General features: G+C 42.1%; 2 protein-coding genes and 1 long non-coding RNA gene across 3 annotated transcripts in view; all 3 read left to right on the forward strand.

Moving 5' to 3' along the window:
• Positions 1 to 27,362, forward strand: part of LOC133392981 (uncharacterized) — a 130,598-nt gene that overhangs the window by 71,172 nt on the left and 32,064 nt on the right. The window lies entirely within an intron of this gene.
• On the forward strand, positions 2,782 to 11,440 carry LOC4577765 (peroxidase). The gene is made up of 3 exons (XM_554228.5): positions 2,782 to 3,422; positions 8,750 to 9,491; positions 9,557 to 11,440. The coding sequence occupies exons 1-3, from the start codon at positions 3,014 to 3,016 to the stop codon at positions 10,269 to 10,271; spliced, it is 1,866 nt and encodes a 621-aa protein (XP_554228.5). The 5' UTR covers positions 2,782 to 3,013; the 3' UTR covers positions 10,272 to 11,440.
• Positions 14,571 to 15,866, forward strand: LOC133393718 (uncharacterized). The gene is made up of 4 exons (XM_061659800.1): positions 14,571 to 14,768; positions 14,869 to 15,249; positions 15,343 to 15,473; positions 15,566 to 15,866. The coding sequence occupies exons 1-4, from the start codon at positions 14,637 to 14,639 to the stop codon at positions 15,720 to 15,722; spliced, it is 801 nt and encodes a 266-aa protein (XP_061515784.1). The 5' UTR covers positions 14,571 to 14,636; the 3' UTR covers positions 15,723 to 15,866.

Genomic DNA, 27,362 nt, shown 5'->3' on the forward strand with positions numbered 1-27,362 from the left:
AAGTTTTATCATTATCAACACAACAAGATCAAAAAATTTAATACAAAATCTGAATTATATCAAACAATTTATTTATTTACTTAAACCTTTCATGCCAAGCAAAATAATACGAAAAGTTTGATGATATTTTGTATGAAATCTGTGAAATGCGGAAATACGAGATACGCGTTATTTTGTGACCGTTTTCGGTGCCCATTAATAGCACATTTCAGGAACCGCCAGTATTGTTCCACTGATAGGTTGAAATTTCAGCTTTCTGGCTTATAATAAAATGGTTAATGGTTCGTTTTCCTGGAAATCATGTTAAATATTGTAGTTATGTTATACTGGGCGGCTCCATTGTAAGGGCAAGCGGGGCAAAATGGGCATGTGAGGCAAAATGAACACCTTTTATTTAAGCATTATTTCACTACAAAGATACTTTCCAATGCTCAAAATGTATTCATTAGAATGTTCTATGAACACCATGTAAGTTTCATAACCCTTATAAAACAAATAACCAAGAATAATGCAAAATAAGGTTTAGTAGCATATTGATGTAATTTTTGCCACTTCGAAAATAAGCTGAAACCAGTGTCACAGAGATGCGCTGAAGTTTTACATGATATATTTTTAAAGATATGATATTTCTATACAATTTGTCTCAAGAAAGCAAGGCGATTGAATGCGTACTTTTACTAATATAACAAAAAATACAAAAATGCTTCACGTGGGGCAAAATGGACAGTTACGCTTGGGGAAAAATGGGCAGATGCTTTTGACATCTGGCGCTTGGTGAGGCTATGGTTTTGTATTTGTCGCCTCAATAATGATGACAGACACAACTTGAAAAGATTCGATTTTGTAGATTTAAACGTGTAAAAACTGTTATAATTTTTTTTTTATAACATAATTAACATATTTTTGGAAGAATTTTAAGGGCTTTTCTGATCAGCAAAACAAAAAGATAGAACGAAAATACATTTCAAGAAACGTGCACAAAAGCATAGACCATTACCTAAGCGCAGTTGTTGTGGCCCATATTGCCCCAGTGTTTTGACGTTTCACAGTTTGTTTTCATATGCCCATTTTGCCCCGGGGCTATGCCCATTTTACCCCGCGTGTCAAAATAGCTTCTCATAAAACATCAACTTTGATTTTACATTATTTTCATGTTTTTAAGTTGTTTTCATTCTATGTGACAATTTTAATCCATAGATAAATGGTGGAGGCATACAATAATGAAAGAAAAAATGTGTTTTGTGGCATATTCAAAGGAATATTCAGTAATCTGCTTAACATGCCCATTTTGCCCCGCTTTTCCATACCATAAATATGCATGTTTTGGGACATCAACATAGTTATTAAATGGAAGGTGAGAAAAATGTGGAGCTGAACGTTATTTTAAAACATATTTGTTTATTGAACATATTTCGCTGCAATTTATAAATAAAGCTTGTAACTGAGCACACTAATCTCCCTATTAATAATCTTCAACATTTAAAGCTTTGAGAGTTTTTGTCTTTGTTGTTTTCAAAACGGTCGTTACCCTTTTTTGTTTTTCAGATGATTGAAAGACGAAGAAAATAACTTTTACCAGCATAAGCGTAAGTTAAGCCAGCAATTATAACAGTGCCAGGAAAACTAATAATGTAAAAAGTGTCTCAATAATGTAAAAAAAGCCAGAAAAAACGCATGGAATAATATTTTCTGAACAAAATAAACCAAAACAGATCGTTTTTTAGATGATTGAAAGACGAAGAAAATAACTTTTACCAGCATAAGCGTAAGTTAAGCCAGCAATTATGACAGTGCCAGGAAAACTAATAATGTAAAAAGTGTCTCAATAATGTAAAAAAAGCCAGAAAAAACGCATGGAATAATATTTTCTGAACAAAATAAACCAAAACACATAATAAAACAAGTTTTCCTATAAGAAATAATGTGATTTTTGCCCAAGCTATGGTCTAAACTGCTCTCACTGTGCACTGGCTAGTTATCACCCTTTTGTGTAGTAATAATTACGCAAAACAGAATCCAACACACAACCACTGAACCCAGCATTGTGCTGTTACTAAATAATCCCCCACTCGACAAGTAACGGCAGTGATTCAAACGGTGCACCACTTTGTGCGTACGATTTGTGCACAGTTCATCAATCAGAGAACAAGCGACGGCACATTAGCCGTGTCATCGATACACATCACCCGCTCATTCCCTCCGCGCCAGCGGGAAAAACAATGGCAATGCAAAATGAGGTGCAATATTCGCTGCAATCTCGACCATCTAAACCTCTCGGTGCCCTACCAGGCAAAAGAAAAGTCGGGTCGGGGGGTGTTTCGTCGGAAGTGGTGCACTAATGGGTGCCTGATAGGGTTTAATGTGCTGCTTGATATGGTACATATTGTAGCATAAAAGAGAGGTGGAGAGCATGGTGCAGCTAATCGAGCCAAACCGGGGGCATTGTTTGACCCGCCAGTAACGAGAACGGCATACAAACGCCATTCTAATAAGGGGCAAGCTTGCGTTGCATTGAATGCAAAACCGCCCGTGACAAAAAGGTCGACTATAAACAGGTTTAAAAAACGCGTGGCACGAGCGCGCGCGCTAACACAAAGCATTTATCGCATCAGCGTCGCACGCATTAGCCAGCATTGTGTTGCTGCCGATGAAAGCGATTGGTATCAATTACAATCCTTAATGCCCCCCCCCCCCCAGATCGACCTGACCTGGTGGGTTTGTGGTATAAATTATAACGTTGTAAATATTGGCGCTGCCATAATTTGTGCTACGATTAGCGTTTACTCTTCTCACTTGCCACCGGTTGCATCGTCTGGGGGTCGTGTTTAGTGGTTTGCAACATTGTGCCTTCCGCTGGTTGTGGTTTTATCCGCCCGTTTCGATTCCCCGTTTTTTCCCACCTAATTTGCAATGCTAGTTTTGGAGTGATTTTGTGTGTTTCTTTTTTTGTGTTAGTGAAAAAGAAAAACGAGAAACTCACCACGCGCGCGTGGTGAACGGTGACGCGCCCGATATGTATGCAATCGTGCGGAAAATGAAGCGCAGGCGAGTTTGGATGTGTTTAATGGTGCTGCTGGTGTTGCCAAGCGCATTGATCCGCAACTCGGTGCTGGCCGTTTGTCCGCTGGTTGCATCGTGTGATGAGGGTACGGCACCGTACCGCACGATGGACGGTTCGTGCAACAGTCTGTACAGTCCGCTGTACGGGACACCGTACCAGCCGTACCGGCGACTACTGCCGGCCTGGTACGCGGACGGTGTGTCGGAACCGGCCCGTATGGCCTCGGGCCGACCATTACCCAACGCTCGGCAGCTTTCAATGGCACTGTTCGGCGAGGCGGAAGGTCGGGACGGGCGCAACACCATCATTAACATGCAGTTCGGGCAGCTGGTGGCGCATGACATGAGTTTTACCGCGGATGGTAAGTTGGCCGACGGTGGAGGCGGTGATGAAAATGGATGGACCACCAGACGGCACTGGAGAAACAGGTGAAACGTGTTGAAACGAATTTAAGGATACATATGTTACAAGCAGTGGCACAGGGACGGTGGCAAGCCAGCACTCAGAAGCGATAACGGGAATTTTTTCCTTTGGCAAAGAAATGGTGGCTTATTATCTCCAAACTACCTTCGTTGAGCCAAATACGGGATTATTTATTCTTCATTTTCTCCTTGGATACCTCTAGGTGGCAAACAAACTTGCACGTTTCATCTCAGCCGTTTTAATCTTTATTCATGATGGTGTTGAACTATTTAGCTCTTTTTATTTCATTTGCCGCAGTATGAGGCTTAAGATGGGCAAAAACAAAGAATCCCGTAAGCCGTAATCTTTCCTCATGGATGAAACAAAACAAAATTAAATCACATAATATTTCTTGGTAAGCGGATTTGGCAGACAAGTTGGTGTAGACGATTTTGGCATTTCTAAAAAAATCCATTCTTCTTGTTCGTTTGTCTCTTCGACGGGATAGTTGTTTGTTTGAGCATGATATGTTTGTACGTTTGCGTGGTATCCACCACGATTTCTGTAATTGTTATTACAGGGTTTACCTAGCCAATCGGGCGTTGTCAAAGCGTTATCGGTCGCCGTAAATACTTCTTCGGGCGACGTCAACCCTCAATTGGGCACTGTCATTTCTATTCGGGCCTTGTGAAGTATGAATCGGACATAGTGCAGAATGAATGCGGCCTAATTTAATATCAACTTGAGGTGTAGCCATTTTGTTTAACATGTGCTTAGACTCTTCTTCTTCTTCTTTTGCTTTTATCTGACTAGTTGCCTGTTTTCTGTCTTCACTTTGGCTACATAACGAATATTTAACTACTGGTATTTCCATAACATACCATCACTATCGCTTAACCGCACACGGCTTGGTCGATGAACTCACAGCTGTAATCGAAAAACGGTACGCTTTGTGTAATTCTTTCGTTGCGCTGCGGTGGTGTGCTGTCGATGTCACGAGCAACGGTCACTGGTCGTCGTAGCGAAGGAAGATTCGGGTATTGCTCTTATACTTTATTCGCGGAGATGATACTTTCTTTTTATCTGTCACGGTCGCCATGTAGTGTTCAGTTCAAGAGTTAGCTAATGGTTTATTCAGACACTCTTAATCCTAATACAATATCATCTTACGTACTAGTCCCTACGCATACTTATTTACTATCCTCAAGCTACCTATTGACGATTGAGTTCCTGTTGAGTTCCGTGCCTAGCCTTAAGCTGCCTATTAACGAATGTATATCACACTCGCTATCGTAAACGTGATAATTGATAAAGAAGTTCGAGAAGGAGTCGTGCGGAAACGAAGTCGTAGTCATTCAGAGTTTGAATCGCCCGGAGTCAAAGTCATCCGGAATCGGAGTCCTCCAGAGTGGCAGTCGGCCGGAGTCAGAGTTGTCCGGAATCGAAGTCATCCGGAGTCGGAGTCGTCCGGGCTCCGAGTCAACTGGGGTCAGTCAGTGTCGATACTGGATACAGCCTGTTCAAGGATGTTGTGCAAAGCAATATTTTCGTCGATAAGCTGCAAATGCCTGTATACGAAATGCACGCGCAAAGCAAAAGACGAAAAACAACTAAACGAAATGAAATGCTGGCCCAACACTGATCAACTCCGATTCCAGTTCGATACTGATTCCGGCTGACACCGGTTGACTCTGACTCCAGACGACTCTGATTCCAGATGGCTTGGGTTTAGCATGATTCAAAAACAGACTAACAATAATTGGAGTCTATTGGATTTCGTGGGTGCGCTACAGAAAGCTCATTAATATTCTGAACAATTGAATTACGTCTTATTTATGGAAGAATATAAGTTCATCTAAAGGTGTTACTCTAGTCTGGTATTCTTGTATGGTCTGTATTGCTGTGCTAACTATTTATCCAGCCGGTCCCGTGACTTAAGCCCTTAGTTCTACTATCCAGCTATGGGTAATGACTGAAAGCCAATCCTCTTTGCGATACAGACAGGCCTTAGACGACAACAATTGTTGCGCCAAAGAAGAGCAGAGTAACTATTTATTTATCATTTGACATCATTGTAGGGGAAGGTAGGTAAAGACGGACACTTTGGGTAAGATGGACACTTCTCATAAATGCATAAAAATGGTAATTTTCGAAAAAGTCAACAATGCAGCATCCTAACTTAGAGTTAAACAACACATTTGAGAAAAATTTTGGCATACTATGTGCAAAATTGTTTAAATCCAAGAAAAAAAATATTGTTTTTTTTCAATCGTGTGCTCCCTTGTGGATCTAATTTGACTACTGCGGATCTTAAGCTCTGTAACTTGCTTTGTATATATTTTCGGAAGTTTTATTACATGAATGTATTGTCTTGCAAAAAACAGATGAAAGAACGAGAATGAAAGATATACAAAATATTGTTTTCTGGTGGTTTAAACATCCTGACACCAAAGCGGGAAAGACGGACCCTTTGTTGTAGGGAAAGATGGACACCGAATTTATTGATTTATTTTACTTCTCATATCAATTGGTGATGAATATATTTCTTCAAATACCTTAAAGAAGGGCATTCCGAAGCTATAAACCAATCAGCAACTAGAGAAAGTATTAAAATAAGCGAGAAATGAAACACCGGTCAAAATAGTAGGCTTTCGTTATGCTATTACTCGCTCGACGCGCCTCATCGCTTCACGAAATCCTATATCTTGTCACGACTTGGCCAACTTTAAGCAATAAAAAGATGATGCATTAATACGACATCTTTTAGGAATAGTTGAGAAATTCTATGCGATTACAAATATCAACTGTAATACAAATGGTGGAAACATGGTGGAAAATTGTTAACTATTAACAAGTTCCTCAAAAAATACTGTGGTCGTGGACTTTTCGCGGAGTAATTCCCTAAAAGGAAGTTCTAGACTATTTTTCTGTAAGCTGTAACAACGTCAGCTGTTAGTGCGTGATATTTCAAACATGGTGGAAAATGGCTTTAACTATTAACAAGTTACTCAAAAAATACTGTGGTCGTGGACTTTTTGCGGAGTAATTCCCTAAAAGGAAGTTCTAGACAATTTTTCTGTAAGCTGTAACAACGTCAGCTGTTAGTGTGTGATATTTCAATAATGCTTTAGATACTGCATTCTACGATAAGTTACAAGTGAATTCCTAAATTCATGGCTGAATGAACCGTCGTTGCAATTTCCCTAGAATTGGTTTGTGTACGTACCAGGATGTGGAAAGCAATAGGATACGTTAAATTACTATAAACCTCTTCAATTTCCAACGTTTTCTATAGGTGTCTATCTTACCCTTCATGGTGTCCACCTTTCCCATATCAGGTGTCTGTTTTACACGAACATTTCAAAAGATAATGTCTCGTCATATGCTCCAAGCCTTTTCACCATTAATTTCTAATGTTCAACATGGCTTTATGCCGAAACATTCGATTGAGACCAATCTAATATACTTACTTAACTTTTGCCACTCGTATATTAACAAGGGCTTACAGGTTGACGTCATTTATACTGACTTCTGCGCTGCTTTTGACAAGGTCAACCACTTTCTATTGCTATCTAAATTATCAAAGTATGGTGTTCACACAAATGTTGTTGAGTGGTTAAGAAGTTATTTAACTGATAGTTGCATTAACGTTAAGATAGGAACTAGTTTATCTGCCACATTCCATAATTTATCTGGTGTTCCTCAAGGGAGTATATTAGGACCTTTACTATTTATTATATTTATTAACGATGTCGTGTTTGCTATTCCTCATGTGAAATTGTTATTATATGCTGACGATCTAAAAATGTTCCTACCTGTTAAATATTCTGACGACTGTGAAATGTTACAAGACTCGTTAAACTATTTTTCTGCATGGTGTTTTAATAATGAAATGTTACTTAATGTTAGCAAATGTAGTTGTATAACATTCTCAAAGAAAAAAAATCCTATTATTTATAACTACAAAATCAATGAAGACAGCGTTCCACGTTTTTCTCAGGTTCGGGACTTAGGAGTTATTTTAGACAGTAAGCTTAGTTTATTTAGCCATTATCAAACTATCGTCACTAAAGCTCTTAAACTGTTAGGATTTGTCTTACGTGTCTCGGCCGACTTTAAAGATCCTTTCAGTTAAAAAACATTATACTGTTCTTTAGTCCGTCCCATCCTGGAATTTGCCAGTGCAGTTTGGTGTCCCCATCAAATCACATACATAGATAAAATTGAAAAAAATCAGAAAAAAATCACACGTGTTATGTTTCATCGTCTTCCCTGGTCAAACCAAATTCCACGTCCTTCGTATAATGTTCGGTGTTTACTATTTGGCTTACAGACTTTACAGCATAGGAGAACTACGGCTCAGATAACTTTTATGCATAAATTATTAATTGGGGATTTTGATGCACCTGACATTTTAAATTTTATTTGCTTTTCTACTCCCTCTAGAGGTCTTAGAAGTAGAGAGCTACTAAGAAGCCCTTTTAGATCGACTGGTTTTGGTGCCAATGATCCACTGCTCAAAATGATTGATGTGTATAATAGGTTAGGGTTATCAGCAGATTTAAATCAATCCGTTAGTCAGCTGCGTCAGCATATTCAAGTTAGTTCTAGGGCCATACTTTAAACTTGTACTCTGTAAGCATTAAGTTATTTAGGCATACTGCCCGATAACTTTGATTCAAATAAATAAAACAGTACGAAAAAAATCATGTTTTTAATTCATAAAAAAACACAAAAATCGAAGGAAACTTAAAAGTTTCAACACATTTTCTGATAAAACATGAGTGTAAGATAATGTATGCACATTTTCATGGTCGTTGAACTTATATATCCCTAGATTTTACCATTTCTCTTAACATGTCCGCCTTTACATACCTTCCCCTATGGATTTTTTTTTTTTGTAAAAAGGCATGTTTGGAAGCTTCAACATGTTTTGAATGGGCTTAATTTTTTGACAAACTGTTCCTGTATTCTGTTTTAGCAATCAATATGAACATCTTGTTTTTGTTACAAGTATTTACAAAAAATAATGTAAACATTAAAGTAGACAACAAAACAATCTATGAGTTTGAGCTGTGCAGGAGGAAAAAATAAGCAAATTGAAAAAAAATCATCTTTTTCCTTCTCTAATCATCATCAATCAATCTTTACTAAAAAAAAAAGAATATATATATATAAAGTAAAACCTGGAACACAAAATTCCACTGAAGATTAAGAAATTATTTTGCTGTTGAGATGTGTTTAACAATTGATTTCCATCCATTATTACCGTTCCATTCCATCCAGTGTTCGGAGTAAAGTGTTGCCCTGGCGGTAAACGAATTCCACCGGACCTGCTACCGCCCCGCTGCATGCCGCTTGAAGTACCGCCGGACGACCCAGTACTACCCCCCGAGGACATCCAATGCATGAGTATGTTACGCACCAAAACCACCCTCGAGCATCCGTGCGTGACAAACTACGGCACCGCCGAGCAGCTTTCCTCCGTAACGGCCTTTCTGGACCTTTCCATCGTGTACGGTAACAGCCACGACCAGACGGCCAGCCTGCGGGAACATCGTGCGGGGCGAATGTTGGTCGAGCATCGGCACGGTCAAGACTGGCCACCGCCCAACCCGAACGCCAGCCACCTCTGCCAGATGCGGCACGAGACGGACGTGTGCTATCTGACCGGCGACTTGCGCTCCAACCAGAGCCCCCATCTGGCCATCCTGCAGATAGCGCACCTGCTCGAGCACAACCGGTTGGCAAGCGAGCTGGCTCGGCTCAATCCCTGCTGGGACGAGGAGCGCCTGTTTCAGGAGGCACGCCGTATCAACATCGCCAAATACCAGTCGATCGTGTTCAACGATTGGCTGCCGATGTACCTGGGCCGTGCGAACATGCTGCAGCACGGCCTGCTGCAGGACGGTACTGATGCGGACGGGTTCGTCCGGGACTACAACCCCCTGGAGGATGCGACCGTAAGCAATGCGTTCGGTACCGCTGCCTTTCGGTACTTTCACAACATGATTGTGGGCCAGCTTGGGTAAGCCTGCGACTAAGCGTGTCCCCATTAGATCTGCCACCAAGTGTAAGGCGTTCCGTTTGCAGGCTGTACCAAGAATCCGGGACGGAGCAATCCCTCCTGTCCGATTCCGTTCGCCTTTCGGACTGGCTGCGGCGTCCGGGCGTCCTGGAGCAGAGCAACAATCGGGAGCTGCTGACGCGGGGCATGACCAGCCAGCCGCACGACGCTGCCAACGACCAGCTGACGCCCGAGGCCAAACACTTTCTCTTCCGGAACGCGAACCCTTACGGTGCCGATCTGAAGGCGATCGATATACACCGGGCCCGGGACCATGGACTTGCCCGCTATAACGACTTCCGGGAGCTGTGTGGACTGGGGCGCGCTACCCGATGGGAGGATCTGTATGGTGAAATTCCACGCGCTACAGTTGACCGGTTGGCCCGCTGGTACGACACGGTGGACGATGTGGAGCTGGCGGTGGCCGGAGCGCTGGAAAATCATCGGGAGGCTGGTGCAACCGTTGGACCAACGTTCCTGTGCATCCTGCTCGAGCAGTTCCGGCGTACGCGGACGGGCGATAGGTTCTTCTTTGAAAATGGTGTTGGCGCTGGGTTTGACGCTAGCCAGCTGGGTGAGCTGCGGAAAGCGACAATCGCACGGTTGCTGTGCGACAACACGGAAGGGCTCAGGAGGATGCAACCGAACGCGTTCCTGCTGCCGGAGGCGGATGGAGGCAACGCGCCGGCAGCTTGCGACGAGCTGCCGGAGGTATTGCTGGAACCGTGGCGTGGACGATAGGGTGCCTGGATGCCTGGGAGTCGCATGGAACATCAGTGAGAGTGGAGTTGAAATTGGATTATTTGCCAAAAATGTTTGCTCTTCTGCACGCGGGAATGGTGAAACTCGGAATGAGTATTTACGTTAGCGAACGGTTTTGAAATAGAGACACGGTGCAGGCTGTACCGTTCGAACTGTTATTGGAATTCTGTGTAAATATGAGTAATTCAATAGACCGTTCGAATGAGTTTCCGGACAAATGTAAATGGTGCAACGGTTTTGGCCAGCTTGACCGCGGGTGTGCGGGAATTTAGCAATGAAAATGGTTGTTTTATACTTATTTTGGGTCGCATTTTGGTTCGCCCCAGCATTCGGAGAAATTCTTTACACATTCATTATACGCTCATTTGCATGCCATTGTATTTCTGTATGTATTTATCCTGCTTACCTTGTATTCATATTTTGTATAATATGGGGACTCATTATATTGAAGGTATATCGGTTGATTTAGTATTTGATTAACTTTGCCAATTTTTATATAAACTACTGTTCAAAGAATCACTGAAATCATCAAACGCGCGTTTGAAGTATCCATAGGCCCGTAGCGTAGTATAGGCCGCCAAGAAATCGTCGTAATACAATTACACGGTAAAACATCATTCAGGATCTCTTAGTTTAATAAAATCGACAAACCAAAACTAATAAGAATGATACGAAACGTTTAATGTGAAGTGTACAATTAGAATTCAATTTCTTACCATTTTTACAGAATTTTAAATGTTATTTGATTGTTCCTAAATATTGTTTTGTTTGTTTCTTGATTTCTTGTTGGATTAATCCCAAGACGCTCAAAAAGTCCAAAATGTGTGTAATAATTTATTTCGATAATGTTGAACTGCTGAAAACTAATCATGTAAGTAGATTTATAGTAGTAAATTCGATAGTTGATTGACTGTTCACTTACTGTTTAATTTAGTTCGAACCCCTACATTTTATCTCAGAAAATAATGTAAAGTGTTTACAAAAATTGAATATTTTAATGATTTTCACCATTAAAGTCATGTGTTTCCTGTTTCAGTAAGACACTTTTCTGAATGCACTTCAGTAATATACATATTACAAGAAATCAGCAAAACCAGTAACCAATTTGTTGTTTCACTAGATATCAGTAAAACAAAATAACAGACGGTCCCGGAAAGAGACGGTTTACGAGGACCGCAACCGCCGCAAAATACAGCGTTTCTTGAATATCCGCGTAAGTCGAATCTCGTAATTTCCTGCTAAAATATCACCAATTTTCGTGTAGTTTTGCTTTTAGGGGGTGGTCCGCGAACTTAAAAAGGTTGGAGAGCACTGATTCAAACAACAGAACGCGATGCATATTTGCTCCTATAGGCGCTTACTAACACCCCGATAAAATTTCTCATGAAATTTCGGCTGGCAGAATAATGAGAAGGAATTGGCAGCAAAGGTGTTGTTGTAAAATCTTTGTTAGAATTCACTGTGCTTGCTGAATTTGCGTGGTGTCTCTGAGCGCTTGCTGAACGGATCAACGTTGTTACGGCAAACTGAAATATAAAAACTGTATCAAACAAAATAAGCCATAGGTAAACATGAGCTGAGGTATTGGTATTGTTTGCACTTCAATTGGAAAGATATTTTGTCACTTTTTCATCGCTACCAGTAAATGAATAATCAGCAACCTCAGAATGATTTTACTATGATTTCAGTAAACGAGCGTTCATTTAGGTGAGCATCTAACATTACTGAATGATTCAGTAGACATTCTTGTTACTGAAAGAATCACATAATTTTCAGCTCAAAAAAAGTATAGCTGTTTTGAAAGTTGTGGTGAGAATTTAAATAATCTTGGAAGAATCAACAAAAAATAAACAGCAAATAAAAAAAAAAACAAACCAAAACTAGTTTGTGATAAACATGCATGCAGGCTGAGATATTGGTTATTTCTGCTTGAAAAAAGATTGTGAGCCTGTGAGAGAGTTGATCTAGGGTAAATGTACCAATAGTGGTGCAATTTGTGGTGGTACAGATGTATTTTAATGGATTTAAAGTGTCAGGAACGACAATTTCTGAATATTTCAACACATAACATTTGGAATGTGTTTTATCTTCGCAATCACAACCATTTTTACCATGAAACACATCGAAATTACGAAAAAATACATATTTTTGTGATTGCTTCGTTGTACCTATAATGGTGGTATGGTTCCTATAGTCGTCGTATTGTGTTCCTATAGTGGTGGTAAACAAAGATGCCTCAAAACAGTGTATAATATCAATATAACTTAGTTTTGAAGCTGTTTTCGTATGAATAGCATGAATTACTGCCATAATAATGATATCTTTCGTAATTTGATCGTAAAAAATGTATGAATTTGGTTGATAAAAATATTGACTGAAGTACTGAATAACACCTGTCGTCAACCCATACCCAGAAGAGTTTGCTTGATTTGAAGTCGATTTTTCACTCAGCCAGATAAGCGAATTTTGGCCTTTGTTTGATAAATTACTTACAGAAAACTTATTTTTGTTGCTTATTTTAATGAAAACAGTACGACATGTCAAAAATGTCGTCGAAAAAAATCTAAAATTAGCTGTTTTTATTGATTTTAGAACTAGGACCACTATAGAAACATGTCTGTTGGGTGTACCTATAATGGCACTATCGTAAAAAAACATTTAAAAATACGTAAATATGGTCAAAAGCCAATGAATTTGAATAAAACAATATCAATTGATAACAATTATGTTAAAAAACTAATAATTGCGTTGTTATGTGGTCATTTAGAACGTTAACAAAAATATGAGTACCGTTATGAAATCCTAAGGATTTTGGAAAAATGTTGATACCTTTCACAAAATCATGGATTTTTGGGTCACTAAGAAACGGAATGGCCTTATTTCATTTTTAAATCCTTTGTAAAAGGCTATAGAACATTTCACACAATTCATAAATAACTTAACTACTGTTGATTTATCGTATGAGACGCATTTTAGTGCAATACCACCACTATTGGTACTAGCACCACTATAGGTACGTTTACCCTATATATATAAAAATCTCGTGTCACGGTGTTTGTTGCGAGCAACCTCCGAAACGGCTGGATCATTTTCAACGAAACTTTGCACACACCTTATGGTGGTATGAGAATAGGTTTCAAGACTTAAAAATTGTTCAGATGTTACACTAAACTTAATTTAATAATGATTTTCTAACTCCCATACAAAGAGCAGGATTGTTGTTGTGTTGTATACGGCACTTTGACACTTGGTGTGAGGTGCCTGGCGGTTTACACTCGATGACCGGATCCTGAGGGGATTCGGGCACGATACAACTATCCCAAGTAACAAATCAATAATGGAATATTTTAATTTTTTTTGAATAACTAAGTTTGTCGGGCCAGCTAGTTTATTTATAAATTTGCTAATATGATCATCCGTTTTTAATGAACTGTTTGAAGAAACGATTCAAAATCAATTTAAAAAAGATTCTTATGAAAAAAGCATAGCTCAGAAATCACAGCGATGAGGGCGATCCCGTGACATAGTTGTTAACTCGTATGACTCAATAACATGCTCGTCGAGGGTCGAGTCTAGAATAGAGCGCCCTCCCGTAGCAAGGACTGATTATCCGACTGTGTGATACTCAATAATTTCCCAAACCATGTATGTGTCCGCATGTCCGCGTAGGACGTAATAGAAGAAAGAGGGCACCAAGTGTGTATTTTGCCAAGGGATCGAGGATACCACGCAACGACTCTGAATATCCCAAATGACATTTTTGAGCACAAGCATTGGGGTTTTCGAATTTTTGCCTTAAATTGAAACCTTAAACTTCCCTAAAACTGCACCAGGTTAAAGAAGTTTTAGAATATGTCCTTTAAAATCAACTGTGAAATGGCTTTGTTATTGAATTCTTCTTTGTCCGTTAGGACACCATTTACCAATTCCTCCAATTGGTCGTGTAGCCATTATTACACTATAAAGCTCCGAAATTTCAATAATTAACGCCCAAAAAAATTGTCCTTTTTTCATCATGACAAAATCACAGCAAAAATATTTAAATTGAACTACACGCCATTATCCATCGATAAAAAAAAGGTTTCGTTTATGCACACAGAAACTCTTGGCGCTTTCAAAACACTTTTCGAGAATTAAAGAACAAATGTCGCTTGGGAAGCCGCTTAATGTTTGGGATGATCCTATTGGGCCTAAAGATTGGATTTGAATATACATTCAACCACTTTTACTCTGCATTATCATAAGCAGCGCCCTGTGTTTTCCCTGTATGTCTTTCCACAGGCGGTCTCCATTTGGAATGTGCAATCGCAGCAACCGTAGCGCGCTAGCGCATCAAAAGTGAACATGCTCCGTTGGGTGCAAAATTTTCGTTGGCGCTCGCTACGGTCGGGCTTAAAATCGAAGCTTGCAAAATCCCCGTCAGAAGGGGATCGTCGCATCGAGGACAACCACTCGCCGAATACATTATCGGGCAGCGTAAGTACGATGTGTGTGTGTGTGCATTTCCACACTGGCGGGAATAATTCGTCTGACAGGGATTTCTTTTTCTGCTGCTCCTACCTTCCTACAAACAAAGTGTCCCTGTCACGTGCGGCTAGCGAAGGAAGCGGATAGCCCGGCCATCGTGCAGTTTGTGCAGGCGATCCTGCTGCACCACGAACCGCTCGTTCGGTCGCTCCACGTGTGTCGCTCCAGCGCAAGCGAGTCCGGACTGGCCGACTACATACGGGTGCTGCTGCCGGACAGCTTCACGCTGCTGGCGGTCAACCCCGTGCAGCCCGAACAGATCGTAGGCATTGCGATTGGGCGGCGCAGCTGCCACTGGGACGGCAAGCGGCTGATCGAGCGTGCGGATCGAACGCGCTGTGACCAGCTTCGTAAGCTGCTTTACATCTGGTCCATCGTCGAGGCGGAACCGAACCTGCATCAGCACTTTTGCACCCGCTGTCTGTTTGAGGTGAGTGCGTTTGGTGTGTATGTGTGTGTGCGGTCCTCTGTCAAAAACAGTTTAACCATGCAACAAAACCTACGTCGACGCATATTTGTGCAGATTGCATTTCTCGCGACGGCCATCGATGCACAGCGCCGGGGCATTGGGCTGCACCTGACGCAGCGTTCGGTCTCGCTGGCCCGAGACTTGGGATTCCACTTCGTGCGGATGAACTGCACCTGCGAGTACAGGTGAGTCGGAAAGGGTCGGATGCAAGGGTGCAGCAACAAAAACCATCAACCTTCCTACCTTATTTTTTGTTTTGCTCTTACCACCCACACAGCTCGCGGGTGGCCACGAAAGCCGGCCTCGAGTGTCACTGGACGGTGCCGTACCATCATCTCGTCGACAGCACGGAGCAGCCGGTCGCGCTGCCGGACCCGCCCCACACGCATATCAAAGTGCACGCGATGGCCCTGTTTCCCGACGCTGTCCATTAAATCCTCATGCAGGTAATTAATGGCATAATTGCATTTTTGCTTTCACCATTCTGCCAACATTGCGCACGTGTTCGGCAAGGCCTACTACCGCCATCCCCCGTTGTTTTATATCACTGGATGGAGGGGGGGGGGGGGGGTGTACTGTAAAAGCCATTGATAATAAAACAACATGGCATTTCCGGGCGACGTAATACATTTATTTATGAACATGCAATTGTAAGGAAGAAATGGGGCAGAAACGGGCGATGGAAGGGGGGAATAGTCAATTTATGTGGCACTCATGGTGCACTCGTTTTTTACCCCCGTGCATTGCCGCTCTCTCTCTCTCTGACGTAACTCTTCTGGTGCTAATTTAGTCCGAGCGTGGGACGATGAGGAGTGGACGGCAGTGGTTAAATTTTTATAGCTAATTATTTATTACACACCGCATTGTAATCGAGAGTGCATCAGTGAGCGCTGATTTAGTCGATAGCCATTATCGATGCGTTGCACACTGCACCTGTCCTGCAGTGGGTCGTTAACCACCCCCTCTATTCAGCCCTCTCCGCCTCGCTTCCGGCCAGTAATTATCGATACAATACGTTTTATTTACATTTCCTGTTGCGTTTTCAATAGAGCCATGCTTGGGGCGGCTACATCCATCCCGGGGTACGGTTGCGTTCTTTGTGGGTAAGAATAAAAAAAAAAACAGAGTAGAATTTCCACTTATCGATAGAGTTACATTACCCATCAACCATCACAGGACCAGATGGTTGGTTGGTACATTGTTCTGCATCATAACGATACACTGTTTCGCGTTTGAAGGCAAATGTCTGCTGCTTTCGCTGACAGGGTTCTGCTTGCCGAGTGTTCTGGCCGGAGAAATCGATCCATGTCCATGTTTTATTCAACGCAAGCAAAAGAGGAAACATTTATGCACTCAGCCTGTCTGTCTGCCATTGTCTCTCCTTTTCCCTCTTGTCTCTGGCTCTGCAACTGGATAATGTTTTCCCTGTGAAATGTGTGCCGCAAATGAGTTCGAAGAATTGATGGTACACCGGTGACCATCAATGCCAAGTGGACCATGGAAATGAGCGTAACCGCGACTGGTGACGGGGCACTACTAGCAAATAAATTCCGGCTGGATTATGAAGATAACTCTCCGAGCTGATTTCCGTTGACATTTTCACTAAATTGATGCTGATGGGCGTGATTAATTGCTGCACTTCTGGTGCAATTATGTGCCGGAATTGGGCCCGGCGGCTAATCGGCGCAAATGGATTAGAATAACGGCTCATTTAGTGGTCGTGTCCATCGGTGGGATGGTTGAAGTTGTGGGTGGACTACTTTTTTTAAACAATGAAGCTTTCAAAAGCGGTTTGTGCGGTTTTGAATCACAATACTTTGGAAGTGAGCAATACAATTTGTGATGAAATTATTGAATTAGTGCTTTGTAATTGACACACGTTAAGCACAAACCTCGTCGGCTTCAACCTGAACTGTGTTTCAGTTGCGAGAGCCAACAATTATACAACATGTTAGTGTGCATTGTTTTCTGAGACAGTTTCCAAGTTATTGAACCTATCTTGACCCGACCCGACTCGAACTCGTTAGGTCGACTGCACCAACAGGTCGGAGTCACTCATGCTTTCTCGCACCTACTCATCATTCGTTTCGACCCAAACACGCTGCAACCATGGGTTGGACTGACCCGACCTGAACTCGCTGCACCAACAGGTCGGAGTCGCTTATGCTTTCTTACACCTACTTATCATTCGGGTCGACCCGAACTCGTTGCTACCGCGTGTCGGTTTTGATTGCGACTCCGACTTAGCGCACTCGCTGCACCCACAGGTTGGAATCGATTACGACTGGCTCGCACCCGACTCCAGGGCGGGTCGTGAAATGAATCGTATGTCCCATCACTAATATACAGCACACATTGTAAAATGACTTGTTAACCCTTGTATTACCAAAACTAAATATTTTTTAACTTTTTGGTGAATTGTTGAATTTTATTTTACTCACTACAACACATGCTACCAAGAATATAGTCTACATTTTTGCGTAGCCTCCAACAAATAGATTTATGTGACATTCTTCACCATATGTACAACTTTGATTGTGTAGAAACAAGAAAACATGGATACAAAATTATTCGCCCTTACTAGGAAATTTAATAACCCTCATGCATTACTCCAGATATGCGCTAACTTAGAGGCTTTCTGAACAGCTAATAAAACCCTGTATTTAAATAACTGCCAAAGTTCCTGCCGCGGGTCGACCTAAAAGTCTTCGCAAGCCGTATGTCTGACATGTCTGCTCTAGTGCATTCTAGTGATTCTTATAAATAGCACTGAAAGGAGCAATGTTATATCTTGCTGTTGCTACTGTAAACATTTTCCAGAAATTGAATGAAACATTCAACACTGTCATCCCTAAACCATCCCTAATGGGTTGGAAGGGCAATGTTTTTCTACCTTGTGACCCACACATCATGCATGCACCGAACTACTACAAACCAGCACGCAAGCACAAAACGAGCGCAAATAAACCCGTACGATAGAAGTTGTAAAACAATGCTTGCGCTAGCGATTTACCCTGACGTATTGGTAATGTCGCAAATCATATCGTATGATTTTTTAATGAACTGCTACCGGGGGCGGCATTTGAATGTACCGAGGACGGTACTTTCAGTCGCTCGCTGCAACCCGTTCCCATACAAAACAAAGCCTGGAAAGAGGAAGATTCGCTTTCTCCTTTTCGAAGACGCCTCCCGACTCCAGGCTGACATTGTTTGAAGAAATTGTCCTCGGGAGGATCCTTTCCGGTGTCATCCTTTTGTAGCTGTGTTTTTTCAACCCCATTCTTCGAATGTTTAATGGAGGCGTAATACAGAAGCAGTAAAAACGAAGGGATGTGAGTAGGTGGAAGAAAAAAGTGGCGATATCTTTCCTAACAGATCCATCCCTTGAGAATGAGGAACAGTGTGCTTTTTTGTGTTCGTTCGTTCCTCCTTTCTGTTATGCTTTTCACTGTGCTGCACTCTCGCAGGCACATGTCGTGTGGTGTGCAATTTCGCTATGAATTTTTCAGCACCATCGTTTCCTAACGATTTGCAAATATGTGACACATTCGAACTCCCGGGGGCCATCCGACGGCGGCGGGTTCGAGTATGGCTATGCAAAGTGACGCTCAATGACGCATTTGTACTGCATTGTTGCATCGGCTCGGGAAGGAGCCCGTGCACTCTCGGTGTGTGGCGATGATGACGACCCGGTGAGCCCCCCCTTGATTGTATGCGGATTTCGAACTTTCGCTTCACTTTCGTTCGGAATTATTTTGATTTTAGATGAAGCGTTGAAACAACCAGCATGATATCTTTCTTACGCCATTCTTCTAGCATACAGGGATGCATATTTATGAAGCGAATCCGATGCACAACTGCTCATCATTATCATCATCCTGGTCGGCATCCCGAGCGAGCGAGTGTGTTTGTCTACCGATAATGGGACACCCATAAAGGACAGCAGCAGTGTTCGAAAGTGTTGTGAGTTTGTGGAACTGCACAGTAATGTACTGCTGCCTGGATTTGTGGTGTTATCGTACCGAGTGATAGCTGCTGGTGGGGGGGAGTGTGATAACTAACCACCGTTTCGACACGGTTTTTACCCCCATTTTGCCAGCACGCTAAGGGAAGGCAAGGGAACGGACACGGCACCGTGCGCTGTCAACAGTGCATTTGCATTAACCTCGAAGGATGATAGCGAAACCACCGACAGGCGGCGGCCACCGAAATTGGTCCCGAACGCGGCCAGAGAGTGAGAGACTACTGCTACTGTCGAACATGTCCCTCTCTCTCTCTTATAACCAACCCATTGGAGTTGTGAGGGACGAGTCGGAGTGTTTGGTGTGTAGCGCCACTTAAATGTAACCGAAAAGTCATGTTCGCCATTATTCTTCGGTGTGCAAAACATTTAATGTTAAATTATGCAAATAAATCTTATCCCCCGCAGTGATAACATAATGGACTCGGGAGTGGCTACCCGTAGTTACGTTTGCTATCCATTTGCCTCCCCATGTCCATCTTTCCCTTTTGTGACCGGTCGGTCAGTTTCGGTCGATAAGGGTTGGTCGAGCTTAGGAAGGGATGTGGCGTGAACCGGAAGCGACGAGTACGGTTGAAACCGCACCAAGGCCAGTGCGATAGCGTTACAGCTGGGGCAAATCCATCGACTAACGACACGAAACCGTTCGCTGTGTTGCTGGTTATTCCTGGCTGCTGTTTCGTGCTGTACGGAAAGTGTCAAGCGTACGCGAACCATCAAGCGTGTTGTGCGTTGTAGTGGTGGGAGCTCGGAATCGGACCTACCCGATTCCGATTCCGTATTCGGAATCAATTCCGGAACCGATTCCGATGCTGGAATCGATTCCGATTCCGGAGCCGATTCCGGAGTCGATTCCGGAGCCGATTCCGGAGCCGATTCCGGAGCCGATTCCGGAGTCAATTCCGGAGTCGATTCCGGAGCCGATTCCGGAGCCGATTCCGGAGCCGATTCCGGAGCCGATTCCGGAGTTGGCTCCGGAGCCAATTCCGGTGTTGACTCCGGAGCAAAATCAGTCCGGGAATCTCCATGAGAATGGATCTTTTACAAGTAAATTTGGATTTTTGTGGTTAGCAATACGTAGTATGATAGGACTCAAACGCCTTTTTTTATGGCGATGCCGAAACTGACTCCGTTTGGTAGCCGATTCTAATTTATGAGCCAATTCCGATTCGAAAGCCGACTTCGATTCGGGAGCCGATTCCGGAGTCGATTCCGGAACCGATTCCGATTCAGGACTCGATTCCCGAGTCGATTCCGGAACCGATTCCTATTCCGGAGCCGATTCCGGAATCAATTCTGGAGTCGATTCCGGAGTCGATTCCGATTCCGGAGCCGATTCCGGAATCGATTCCGGAAACTGTTTCCGGACCTACTATCCGGAATCGATTCCAGAAAACTGCGGAGCTAGCCGGAATCGATTCCGATAAAAACTTCATTTTTCCCATCACTAGTGCGTTGTGCTGAAGTGGCGCATCCTTGAGCGCAAACCGATCGCCCAGGCAGCGCCTCGTTACGCGTCGTTGCAGCGTGTGGCACTCAATTGTGAACGGGTCGTCGAGTGGTGTTGGAGAAATTGCATTAAAAACTTGTGCTCATCTCGTATGCTGCTGCATCTCGTTCGACAGACGTACGGTGCTTCTATCGGTGAGAATCTTCTGCGCGCTTGCGATGGCCCTCTGGTCGATTCGCGGCAAACAGTGTTGGGAAATGTTAAATGATACTCCTTTGCCTTTGCTGCAAGGTCGTTGTAGCTCGTTCAGCTGCACACAGTTGTCCCGGTGTAGTGCCTCGGAATGCTAATAAGCCAATGATGTATCTTCACTGCCGTTCTCCGGCACATTGCTGTCGCCTTTGATAAGCGCGCACTCCTTTCCAGCACGCTGCCGACTGGAGGCTCGAACGTATACAGCTAATCTTATGCAACTTTTAATGACAATTGTGTATAACTTTCCATTCATTCCAACATTGCTGGGATGGAATAGATGATGGGTGGAGTGGGCTTTCGTGGAATTCAAAACGAAGAACAAAACGGAAACACGATGCCATGTCAAGGCTGGAAGTACACGATGGTGAATGGATGTATGAGCGGGTGAGAGGTTTGCCATTTTGTTGGGCCACTTATGCTTGCTAATGCGATTGAATCAAACCGTTTGCATGTGTTATTGTGTGTTCTCAATTTGATATCATTTGTGTTTTGAAGCGTTGATGTCCGTTAAGTTAAGGTACAAATGAATCGTATGGTACAGTGAAATTTGAACGGAAGAAACTAATATCGGAGAGATTATTTGATAATGTTAATGTTGGAAACTGTTTTAAGGTTCCAACAAACTGTCAGCTAAAGCGATATTTTTGTGTGTGTTCATAGGCATAAAAAAGGAGAAAACCGCGCAAAATAGGTTAATTGCGAAAAAACACCCAAGAGCGAAGATTATCGAGAATAAAGATAAAAAACTATTTTTTTTTGGAGCACCTTCAGTGCTTACCTAACAAATTCATTTTGTTCTCTTATTTTTTCGTTAGAGTGCCAGTTTCTAACAGTAAAAGATGACTTTTATTTATCAAACACTCATACTAAAGTTACTCATATTAAGTTTGCGAATACAAAAAGGGATATTTATATCTAAGTCCATTTCGTCAATCTTCTTCAAGTTTTGAAATTTGAAAGTAAAACCAAATGAAAGCTTCGAAAAAAAAAATTGAATAGAAGAGACTCTATATGCTTTGAATTAACTCTTATTAAGGACTTACTGCAGTAGCAGCGGCTTACAATCATTCATGAAAACAGCATCTACCGGCAAACAAGGTAGGGTAAGAGTACCAAATATAGCTATCATATGTCACCAAGATAGCGATTTTACGTCTGTAAAAATAAGTATTGGGTAAAATTTAAAACTTCTTTATGTTTTTATGTAGCCTACAATGTGTAGAACATCAATTATGGCTATAGTGTTCCTAGCAATTCGCCATAGATGGACCTATTGTGGTTGTATGCTAAAACTCGTGGATATTTATTCCAAAAATTCCTTTGTCGACATTGTTTCAACTGAAATCAAGTAATAATAAGTTCACTGCTCCAATATAAGTATGTAACCACCATTAAATACGTAAAATTACCATTTTAAATTATCCGTTTTCTATCACTGGTTGTATTGATATCCACGCTCAATTACTCGCACAATTGATGAGGCTAATCCTAAAAAAAATACTTTCGTACACCTTTCTGATGACACCGTGCTTGGACACACACACCTGACAATCCTTCATATCACCTGGAAGCTATACCGAAGCCAGCTACCGTTTCAGCGCGATACGAAGATGAGCACAAATCAGAATGGTCTGTTTGAATTTGTTTAAATGAAGAATCGTAGCCATAGTTCAACTATCTTCTGACCAAGATACTTCTGGCCAAGATTAGCACTAACTATCGATCAGGGAAAAACAAGAGCGCATTTGGCAATAACACTTTACAAATAAATGATGCTTAAAACACATATTAACACTTTATGTTGCGAAAATAACAACGAGAAACTCCGATTTGTTCACTTGTAAACTACGCGCTACGACCAAAACGACAGTTGTCAACAAAGCATCCATAGCATACTGCGATATTTGGTACACCGAAGGTTAGTTGTACCAATTATGGACATACAGAAAAAAGGCATATTTTCGATGAAATGTTGATAGATTTTGATGTGTAGTCGTTAAATAACTAATATTTTGCACCAAAATGATGATTTTGAGATAAAATTATGGTTTGGTGCTTGAAAATCGCTAATATCCTACAGTGCTGCTCTTAGCAAAATGGTAAGAGATACCAAAAATCTGGGCAACACATTTTAAAATGGTGATATTTAACAAACGGAAGTGACTAGCATGGAACTAATGAAGCACAAATGTGTTAAAATGTCCATAATTAAAACGGAAAATCCTTCCGTGGTTTTAGAATGCAAATATACTGTTTTAGAGCGAAAATAGTGTTCGTTTTAGCCATAAATTGGTGCTATAGCCACAATTTTTACACTTACTCTATATAATACACCGTTGCTTATGTTGTTTATTGCGATCCTTGCAAGGCTTGAACCTATGCTTGGCATGTTATTCTTTCCCTGTGCTATTGATTGAACCATAGGACCAGTTGGCTTCCTGTTCGTTAAATATGGTATTTAATAGTTTTATTCTTAGGCCGGTCTCGTAGTACAGTCGTCAACTCGTACGACTTAACAACATGCCCATCATGGGTTCAAGCCCCAAATAGACCGTGCCGCCATACGGATCGGATTGATTATACTGCTATGGGGGGAAATCAATTAGTCACTGAAAGCCAAACCCACAAGAGGTAAAGGCAGGCCTTGACCGACAACGGTTTTTGAGCCAAAGAAGAAGAAGAAGAAGATTCTTACGATAACATGATTGATATGGATGAAGGTGCTTAGACGTTTGCTTATTTACTGTACATGACAATTGTTTTACATTGAATCAACAAATTTTACCCTTCTAAAAAACGTTTTAAATCAATTTTTGGCATTCCTTCGCATGGGAGAGCATTCGTTTAAAGGGTTTTAGTGATTTTCATACGGTAAAAACTTGGTTGGATGTGTATCCGTTCATCAAAGTACCATTTTCGAAACCACACCAGAATTGTGTCATGGAAACTCAAAAACGTTTGCGAATATTTTTTGACGAGGGGAGGGGAAAGATTCACCATCAAACAATCGTTCCGTGGTATAACCTAATACCTAATATCATTTTAATTAAATCATTGTATATTAGTATCAATCGTACACACCCTACTTACTAACCATATCAATGTCAATCTGCAAAATATTTCCAGAATCTGGTTGCATAGGAATAAAATAAATTCCCTTGCAAATTCGTGACACGGCACGGGGCGGCACCGCAGTATTTGCGCTCATCAGATATCTCGCCACGCGATCTCAATACATACAGAAAACTGGCGCGCGCGCGTGTGGCGTGTAAAATGTGCAAAGTTTAAAATTTTCCACATCAACACTTCACCGATGACGGTTTTCGGATCAGATTTCTTCCACTCTCGAGCACGGTGTCGCATGAAAATCCTTTCTGCTCTTGTCGCTCCGTTCACCGCCGCTACCCTGTTCATGGAGGGCCCAGTAAGTGGCAAACGAGCCCTGAGTGCTGTGTGTAAATAATTAATTGTACACGTAATACCCGATAGGGGTTTGTGCGATAAAAATCGATTGCTAGACGACAAATGCCAACGGGCCGGGGCTTACATAGCCGTAAGGATTGTGTTTCAAGCAGCCTAGTGTTAATCAGATCAAACAAACTTTGAGTGGTAGGAGTGGTAGAAAGGTTCGATCGGGATAGGAATGTTCCGTTGACTAGCGTCTAGGATAACATCTCGTCAAAGCTCGAGTGTACCAAAAACAAATGCTAACCAAGGAGAAATCGACACGCGGCGGTACGTAATTTTCCCATGATTAATGGGACGTTAAGTGTACCGTGCCGAGTGTGCAATCGGCGGGGCTGAGGATGCCCGGCGAGAGTACAAGCCATTAATTTGTTGCACAGCCACGGCACTCGAACGCTGCGCGGTCGTTGCGGCGGACCGCGATGAGTTTCTAATTGCTTTTAGATGAACCTTTTGCGATCAACACGGCGAAGAGCATGGGTGAGTTGATGAGAGGTTGAGGTGTTTTCTGTCGCTACCATGCATCCGGCAGATCGAGGCTAATCGAGTGTATGTGTGTGGGTGTGTTTTTTTAGGGTGGATAGTAATTAATTGCAATCGAAAATGAATAAGAGGTAAGAATGTGCTTCAGTTACCAGTTCAGGTTCGTGGTTCGTCCGTTTGTGGATTGGTTTTTTTGGTGCCAATGGAACCACAACGATCAAGTGTAATTTAATTCAAGGTTCAAATGCCACATTTAAGGATCAAGGGTTATCTCTTCATTCGCAGTAGCCGGTTGGTTTCTGATGCAGCTTGAAAGCGTTTTAAAATGAAGGCTTAAAGTAGTTCAAGGAAGGATTGCTAAAACATGTTTTCTGCATACATTCAGGCGCTTATTAGAGCTTTCGTTAAAGAAATCTTATATGATAATTGTTTTGCCAATTAGGGCACACTTAGAGGAATTGGTTGGATGTTTTTTCTGCTAATCGCGAGAAATAACTCGTCTATAAAACAAAACTTAACAGAGCTCCTTTTTTTGAATACAAATAAAGAAATGGGCAGAAGACATGCTGCACATTTCAGGAACAATGCTAGCTTTTGTAAATGTTCTTTACATATTTTGAAATAAAACAATTTACACGCATTGTGCAGTGATTGTAAAGTGTACAAAAATTGACAAATTACCCCATTTAAACCGGTTAACGTAATTTAAACCAACAATCTTCGATGAACAGAAAAGAACGAGGAAAGGTTTCTTGTTTCATTAGCCTTCGGTGCCGGTTCATGCTGTGCTAACCTTTCGCGGAATCTTAAACCCAGCAACACGATTTAAAACTTTTCAAAATTGATTCATACAAAATTAGCGACCTTCCCGAAAATCTTCCCACACGTAAAGCTCTGCCACCCAACAACTTTGTGTCCACTTTTGAACCTTTTTACCTCCCGCGTTCTATTGTATTGACTTTTAACTTTCCTAATCACGAACCACTTTCCCCACAACACGCTGCCTTTCACAACCGTTCTTAGCCGTGCGCCGCGTATAAACGTTAATTGCTGTCGTGTTTTCTTACATTTGCTGCACGGAGCTCTCCCCCCCCCCCTCCCGCCCCAGGGCTAGTGCCGTAAATCTTTTGACAACCGGCTAACAACAAGGTAGCTAACGAATCACAGCCCGTGTGAAAGGAAAAGAGGAAACAAATAAGAAGGCAAAACAAAAAATGAAACGCACCTACAATGTAAAGGGAAAATGGGCTCGTAGTAAAAAGTTTCCAGATTGCTGGTTTTGCTCGGCTGTCGAGAACGAAAAAAAGGCAAAAAAACAGTACAAACGCCTCAAGTGGCAGGGCTTTTCGTTTTGCGAAACACAAAACGGAGAGGCGCCCATTTTAGGCTGAGCTTTTTAAATGCGACTGTGTATGTGTGTGCTTGTAGAAAAAAAAAATGAAAAAAAACAAGTTGGCAAGAAAACAAAGGACCACGGCGGGATGGGAAGGTGCAAAAGTTAAAAAGGACACAGCACAGCCGCAGCACCAGCAGCAGCGCTTAAGCGCATTTCCCGGCTTCCGATTGCTTGATTGAAACGGTCGCCTGATGAGCGGAAAAGCGGAAGCAGCGACCGGAAGGCAATGGAAATAGAGGACACAAAACAAAACTAAAAAGGGATGCTGACACAGGGAACGGTATGAAAGGGAAATAACAGAAAAGCGAGAAAGGAAAGGGAGTGTCGCTAACGAGAGATGAAAGCAATGCCTTTTAATTGTTTGAATTACTTCGTTTTGGCCGGTGCTTTAGTGGTGGAGCTTTGTTGCTGTATGTATGTATATATGTGTGTGTGTACGAGTTGGTGTTGTGTGGTGGCATTCCCGTTTGATGTTGCTGCGTGTTTCCTTTGCGCCATTCAACCCCTCGCTTTCCTGCTTGCCTGCTGTAATGGGCAAATGGGGAAATGCAATTGCAGCTCAGTGACCGTAAGGGAAGTAACCGGGCAAGCGCGCTAAATACAATTTTGTGGTTGCAGGCGAGAAATTACAGCACAGCCGGAAATGGTGTACAAATGTGTGTGTGAGTGTGCACGTTTTGGTTTTTTTTATTATACATTTTTCTGTAATTATTTGATGCCTTTTGTGGAGTTTCGTCGCTTTTCCTCACCAACCAGCCGGTGCTGCCGGGATCGTTAATGTATGTACAGTTGTGTTCACGCTGTTTGCCTGCAACGATTTTTAGGTGAATAAGAATTAAAAACAATTTAATATTACTAATGGGACTGTAAACAAAACCAGTGTTTGATTTTTTTTAAATTTAACTGATTGAAAAGCAATTTGGTACTCAAAACGTATGTTATGAAATATTTTGTTATCTTGATTGTAGTCGTTGATATTTTTATGTTAAGCATTGGACGTATTC

Source organism: Anopheles gambiae, chromosome 3 (assembly GCF_943734735.2).
Source record: "Anopheles gambiae chromosome 3, idAnoGambNW_F1_1, whole genome shotgun sequence".
Taxonomy (NCBI): Eukaryota; Metazoa; Arthropoda; class Insecta; order Diptera; family Culicidae; genus Anopheles; species Anopheles gambiae.

Excerpts from the sequence above, each read along its gene's own strand:
- LOC4577765 (XM_554228.5), top strand. The coding sequence starts at position 3,014 with ATGTATGCAATCGTGCGGAAAATGAAGCGCAGGCGAGTTTGGATGTGT. Across the intron at positions 3,423-8,749 it reads CATGAGTTTTACCGCGGATG|TGTTCGGAGTAAAGTGTTGC; the intron begins GTAAGTTGGCCG and ends CATTCCATCCAG. Across the intron at positions 9,492-9,556 it reads ATGATTGTGGGCCAGCTTGG|GCTGTACCAAGAATCCGGGA; the intron begins GTAAGCCTGCGA and ends TTCCGTTTGCAG.
- LOC133393718 (XM_061659800.1), top strand. The coding sequence starts at position 14,637 with ATGCTCCGTTGGGTGCAAAATTTTCGTTGGCGCTCGCTACGGTCGGGC. Across the intron at positions 15,250-15,342 it reads GCACCCGCTGTCTGTTTGAG|ATTGCATTTCTCGCGACGGC; the intron begins GTGAGTGCGTTT and ends ATATTTGTGCAG. Across the intron at positions 15,474-15,565 it reads AACTGCACCTGCGAGTACAG|CTCGCGGGTGGCCACGAAAG; the intron begins GTGAGTCGGAAA and ends CCACCCACACAG.